The 6,831-nt window shown below is 41.1% G+C and overlaps 1 protein-coding gene across 1 annotated transcript; it reads right to left on the bottom strand.

Moving 5' to 3' along the window:
- Positions 1-1,383: 1,383 nt before the first annotated feature.
- Positions 1,384-5,779, bottom strand: IFNG (interferon gamma). Its single transcript, XM_053586266.1, has 4 exons — positions 5,610-5,779; positions 4,352-4,420; positions 4,077-4,256; positions 1,384-2,058 (listed from the first exon to the last, which is right to left on the bottom strand). Exons 1-4 carry the CDS (start codon positions 5,721-5,723, stop codon positions 1,924-1,926), a joined length of 498 nt encoding a protein of 165 aa, XP_053442241.1. The 5' UTR covers positions 5,724-5,779; the 3' UTR covers positions 1,384-1,923.
- Between the last annotated feature and the right edge of the window lie 1,052 nt (positions 5,780-6,831).

Below are 6,831 nucleotides of genomic sequence, written 5' to 3'. Positions count from 1 at the left end.
TCCAGGGCTAAACAAATCCAGCGTCTTCTCAACTTCCCCCCTTCTCAAAAGATAAACTTGCTCTCCCTGGGGATGCTGCAGCCTCTCAAGCACAGGCTGTTTTTCCTTACCACACCTGTCTGCTGGTTCTTGTAGCCCTCCAGGCAAATCTCCACTTCTGAGCCTCTGCAAGGATGTCCACTGGCCAGGAATCCAGATGGCAACCTCCCTTTGCTCTCACAAGCACTTCTTTAAATGCCGTCTCTTCGGTGAGGCCAACTACACTCTGTTTAAACCTCTGGCCCTCCCACCCATCCCCGTGTGGTCTTCCTACCTCCCCCGTTTTCCCTGCTTTCACTCTTCTGTTCACCTTTGAACATGCCATGCAATGAATGCTGGGCTTTGCTCACTGTCTGTCTCCCCCTTATTCCATCTCAAATCCCCCAAAGGCAGGGGTCCTAGTCTGTTTGCTGATGAAGGTACCTCAGGCATCTACAGCTTCACCAGGCACGTACTGTGGGCTCCGATAAATAGTTCTAGAGTCAGAGAATGAATTCTCACCACGATATTATGAGGAAGCACAATTATTACTCTTTTTCAGACAAAGAAATTGAAGCTTGAAGCTACAAATAATTCACTAACAGGGGCGGCGCCTGTGGCTCAGTCGGCGGCGCCTGTGGCTCAGCCGGCCCCATATACGGAGGGCGGTGGGTTCAAACCCGGCCCCGGCCAAACTGCAACCAAAAAATAGCCGGGCGTTGTGGCGGGCGCCTGTAGTCCCAGCTACTCGGGAGGCTGAGGCAAGAGAATCACTTAAGCCCAGGAGTTGGAGGTTGCTGTGAGCTGTGTGAGGCCACGGCACTCTACCCAAGGGCCATAAAGTGAGACTCTGTCTCTACAAAAAAAAATAATAATTCACTAACAGTCTCACTGCTTATAAAGCTTTTACCTGCTTCAAATGCAGGCCTGTCTCCCTGCAGCTTTCTTACACCCACCACCCATGTCCAGGGGTGTTTTCCCAGGAATGGGGGAGGGAGACCTGAGATGGAGAAGGGAGACCTGAGATGGAGAAGGGAGGGGACACCTGGAGGAAGGGGCAGGAATAGATCTCCATGTGCTAAGCCAAGTTTGGACCACATGTCAAAGGAGAAGCTCTGACTCAAATAGTAACATAATTAAACCTGTGCCTCAGGAGAGAACTCAGAGCTGCCACCCAGAGAAGGGAAATCCGGCAGATGGGCACTGGGGAGCACTCAGGTAATAGGACCTAATGTGATGCTAAGATTTCCATAGCTAAAAATGCCTTTCTTCTGCTGGCTCATCCATACATTATTCCTTCACTCCAGTCCTCACTTAGAAAAAGTCTGACACAGCACAAATAGTGTGAGGTTACACTTTATTCATATATATTAGGTATGGGTAGACCAAACAAATGAGATACTTTCCATGTGAGTGCAGTCACAGTTGTCAATAATTCCAGGAAGCCCCGGGCATGAAATCTCTTGAGATGCCACGTTTTCTCAGGACACAGGTCGTAAATCTATTGCCTGACACGCCCAGGTACTTTCCGACGTGCCATTAAGGCTCAGCTCAGGGTGCACACGTGCCTCAAAAAGGCAGCAACCAGCCTGTCGCTTCTCTACAAGGGAAGTAAGCGCACAGCCCACGGGGTCTTACTTAGATCAGCTACTTGCCCAGCCCCTGACACAAAGCCTCATAATCACATGGTCTTGTGATTAGTCACAAAAATGAAGGGTTAAGGGAAACAGTCACAGGATACATAAATTATAAATAATGCATATATTAATAGATAGTCACTTTCATTACATAAAAGTTGCTATTATAAATACTTCTTTGATGAGTCTAAAATACCTTCATCATATAAATAAAGTTAAATATTAATAAATAGATTTAAACATTCAAACATTGCAGGGGGGACAATGGTTATTGAGGTGTTCTCCGACCGCGAAGCAGGGTCTGGCTCCTTTTTCTCTTTCTCTGGCGAGTTCCTGGCGATAGACAAAGTATCACTTCCGAGAGTTCTTTTACTGCTTTACGTTGGACCTTTAGGTCATTTACCTGTTGAGAAAGAAAACAGCAAAATTAATTTCAGGCACACAGGCCACCAGGATATTCTGTTAATGTTACTGTCAATGAGAATGGAAATGTTCTGACTATCGCTATGATACCTTCATATATGATATTTGTTTCTTCAGCAATTGGGACTAAAAATTATAACTAAGATGCTAATTGTGCTATAATATGGTGGAACAAATCTACTGCTACAGAATTCTCAAAGTTATATGGTAAAAAGAGCCCTCATGTGGAGTAAATTTAAAAAGGCAGGTTTGCAGCTCCTGCATACAATGGCTCTGACTTTGTACCAGTCATGTAGCCTCACCAAACTTCCGTTTTCTCATCTAAATGCTGAAGAGATTGTTCAGAAGACCTCCATGTCATTAATCTACCAATTAATCTCTGGAGTCGAATGAGCCCTGCAGTCAGTGGTTCTCAGCCTTGGTGTGTAGCAGCTTAACCTGGAGACTCTGTAAAGGACTCGCACCCCAGGGGCAGGAAACAGAAGTCCTATGTCACTGGACCTTCAATACATTCTGCAGGTGACTCTGACGACCGCTGTACAGGTTAAACCCTTTGTAACCAACTCCAAGACCAGCGAAAACTATAATATTTAATTTATCCCAAGTTACGTCTGCTTCATAATTTCCATAATGGGATTTAAAATGAGCATTTATCATATTTGCATGGTTTACTGATAAATAAAATTTAGAACTAGGAATGGGAACGACTTCTCCTGTCCCCAGTCTTCACATTTCCTCACTCTGACCAGCAGGTGCGTTTGGGTGATTTCATGCATGGTAAAGTGTGGAGCATTTACTCTGTTCTTGGCTCTGCTATTACATTTCTTGCTAAGGATGTAAACACTGTGGCCATCTTGCCACATGTCTGAGGGTGACTAGAGGGGTTTTAAGGCACTGGACTGATTATTAAAGGGAACAACACAATTAAAATATGTTAGCAATTGAGCCAAAGAGGACAGGAGTTAAGAGTTCACTCAGGATTGCCCATGATGCTAGAGATGGAAGCTGAAAGATGGAACCAACATGGTTTTTTTCTGACTTTTCAAAGCCCATTTACTACAGAGTAGAAAAGGCTTCCCTGTGTGTTTGTGAGTCACAACTTCTACTTTTCAGAGTTCAAAGCATCACTAAGAAACTAAGAGAAACTATATAAAATTTTGGAAAATGTAATTTGTCTTTCAGTTTTCAAGTTACCTTTCAGATTGCCAAAGTCATAAAAAGACTTGAGACATGAATTTTATGAGCTATAAGACTTGGAAATCTAAGAATTTCTCCAGCTGAGATATTCTGAAAGTTGATAGAATAATCTTTATCCCAAGGTGTTCTACCTATTTTTTTTCCCTGAAAACAAACAGCAACTATTCTCACTGAAATGGGGAGCCCATTTCGCAGGGCTAAGCAGACACCTGCAGGGTGGCCCCTGGCCTCATTAAGGGCTGCAGCCTCCTCCTATCTCAGGCTCAATTTCTACCCAGGCACTGTGGAGTGTTAGAGTGAAGAGAACCATAACACGTTCCTGTTAAGATGAGGAGCCTGAGCCCCAGCCAGGCCTGTGATTCATCTGCGGTCGCAGTTCCTTGGTGGCTGAGTTGGGAGGAGAACTTGAATCTTCTCAGCCCCTCCCACTGCCCTTTCCACTAAGAAATGGGGCCTCCCATACAAAGCAAGAGTTTCCAACACACAAACAAGGGCTCAGGGAGGCAAATGCTTCGCAACACTCCCCTCACTTCTTTGCCTACTTCCTCCTCAGCTGCATTTGTTTACTTGCCTATCTTCATGCAGTAAATTACAATGCCAGTGTATGTCCAAATGACACGTTTAACTGATTCCCTTACTAACTTAGCAAAGTCACCAAGTGCACTAACACCAATGGAATAGCTAAGAAAGGGTTTGTGCCATGGGTGGATTGCATAACTTTAGCAACTATTAAATGGCTAATATGCTTATTTAATTAAATTAAATGTTTTCCAAGAGCCTCAGCAATTAAAATAGCCTCACCGAAATTCGGAGCACGTTTTGGAAGGCCTCCACCTTGCTGTAGCTGCTGTTGAAGAACTTAGCGATTATCTCTTCCTTGATGGTCTCGAGGCTCTTTTTGATGGTCTGGTTGTCTTTATGTTGTTCAAAAAGTTTGAAGTAGAAGGACACGATTTGGCTCTGAATTATTTTGTCACTCTCCTTGGGAGAAAGGAACACAAAGAGAAGATTATGTGAATTTATCTACCAGAAAATAAACAACAGGAAAATTAGCCAAATGGGGATGTTCAGCTTACCTTTCCCCAATTCTTCAAAATATCAAAGAAAAGAGTTCCACCATCCCCTACATCTGAACTACTTGCATTCTGAAAAAAAAGAAAAGAAAAAGTCAGTTCTAAATTACCCTAAAAATGTACTCCAAGTTTCCTTGAACTCAGATGCTGTCAATATTCACTGGTTTCCTTTGAACCCTCCTGTTCGGTGTTAACAATAAGTATTCTCCTAAGCTTTTGTGTTTGATATAGCCAAAAAATATAATGCTCTTTTGGCTTTCTTATTTTCTAGTATAATCCTTAAATTGTAACATCACAAATAAATTTAACAAAGCTGATGATACTTCAAGTATAGTAAGCTAAAGAAAGTAGTTCCAAACTTAGTAAAGTAAAACCTCACTAAGCCATCCCATTGTAAACACTGCCCCCCAGTTGTATGGGTTTCTGGAATATCTGCCAGTACACCCTCCTTTAGGGTGTTACTATGTTAACTTTGAAAGATAGTTCCAAGTGTGCGTGTGTGAGTGTGCGTTTTAGAGGAAGAAAGGTTGGATTTGTACAAGAATGAAATCAATTGCAACTACTTAAACATTACTATAACAGCTCCAATTATCATAGCTAATTATGGGCAAGTAATAAAATATTTACAATGTATAAACTATTTTATTAACCATAAATAAAACTTCAAAAGAAATTCATAAAATAAAAATTTAAAAATTCCTAAGCCAGAATCATAATTCCTATGAAATCTCAGTTCGGTGACTGAGTTTAGGAGTAACTTGCAGATCACACGGACAAAGCAATAGAATTTTGAAACTGCTTTCTGAAGAAAAACACCTGTAAGTAATTTTTAAGCCAAAGCTTTAAGTACCCTACCTTCTTTTTCTTTAATTCATAAGTTGTTTCTTATTACTGTTGTTAATGCTAAGCTTAACCTTTTACTGCCGCCTTCATATTAGTCTGAGGAATTGGAAACTATCGTTTTTTTTTCAATAGACATACTAGCTGACTTATCACAGCTGAATAGGTTCTCACCACAAAATTATCAAGATGTTATGCCCATCATTTGTAAGATTGATGAATCTCCTCTAAGTCTGTATACAAACTGAACAGAGGGTTAAAACAATAAATTCAATCAAGGAACTCATCCAGCTATTAACAAAATAACCCCGGTTCTTCTCAAAATGACTGTGGAGTAGACACAGTCTATCGGAGATCCCGCGTAAGTCAACTTTCACTCGTTTGCAACCACAAACAAGTATTATTAAAAGGTCATACTTACAAAGTATTCCTTAAGTTGGACTATTTCAACTAAAGAGGTGACCTGGCAGTAAAAGGCGGAAGACCCCAGAAGGACACAGAGCTGGACGGCCACGATGTAACTCGTGAACTTCATTGTTTCTGGGAGAGGATGGACAGGAGGGAATCAGAAGCTCCAGAGGACTGAGCTGACCCTTCTCTCAAAGCTGATCTGCTGGTGATCAGAACAATGCACTGCCCTCCTTCTGCCGCTGGTATTTATACCAAATAAAAGGCTCCTCTGAATTACGTATTTTCACAAGTTTTTTAAGATGAGATGGTGACAGATAGGCAGGGATGCTAGTTAGTTTGTATTAATAACTATGGTTTTGTGGCATTTTGTTGCAGTTAGAATTTCCTTTCAACCCCTTGGTTCCTTTGACGATGAGACAGACCCATGGTGCCCACCTGTGCCATTCTTGTGGGTCCTTTGAAAGCACTTTTTCTTCACACCCTCCAAGGACTGGAAATTTTTTGGCATCTCTCCCCTTTGCCCCTGTGAAATGTTGGCTCCTCATCCACAAGGCATATCGATCATTTGTTTGTGGTTGGGAACAAGTAAAAAAGGAAATTCTAGGGCCTCTCAAACCTTGACAGAGTGGGAGTCTTTTAACATTTTTCTTGTGAATGGCCAGAAAGCAAGGAAAAGATGTGGTTAAAGATGGGTGTGGTGAAGATGTCTTCAGCACCCTCAGCTAGCGAAACATCTACCACACGCTTCAGATCACACCAAGAATGCCTGATAGAAATGTAATACAAGCCACACAGGAAAATTTGCATTTTCTTGTAGTTCATTAGTAAAAGTCAAATCGTAAAAATAATTTTTGATAATATAATATTTGAGCCAAAATGTCCAGAATATCATTTCAATCTGTACCAATAAACATTATTAATAAGACGTTTTACATTATTTTGTCTTACAAGGGTACATGTGAAACTTAGTAAAATTAGAATATAAATGTCTGAACACAATAACTAAGAAAATGCCAGGAAGGCTATGTTAACCATTGTGATGAAAATATGTCAAATTGTATATAAAACCAATGTTTGGTGCCCCATGATTGCATTAATGTACACAGCTATGATTTAATAAAAAAAAATAGAAAATCCTTTCTTAACATTTTATTTATTTTCTTTTCAAGTATAAAAAAGATTTTCTCTCCTCTCTTGCCAATTTATTCTTGAAGTGCAACAATTTGGGGTGG

Source organism: Nycticebus coucang, chromosome 3, assembly GCF_027406575.1.
Source record: "Nycticebus coucang isolate mNycCou1 chromosome 3, mNycCou1.pri, whole genome shotgun sequence".
Lineage (NCBI taxonomy): Eukaryota > Metazoa > Chordata > Mammalia > Primates > Lorisidae > Nycticebus > Nycticebus coucang.
Note: the sequence above shows the minus strand (reverse complement) of the source record. Positions and strands in the feature narration are given on the sequence as shown.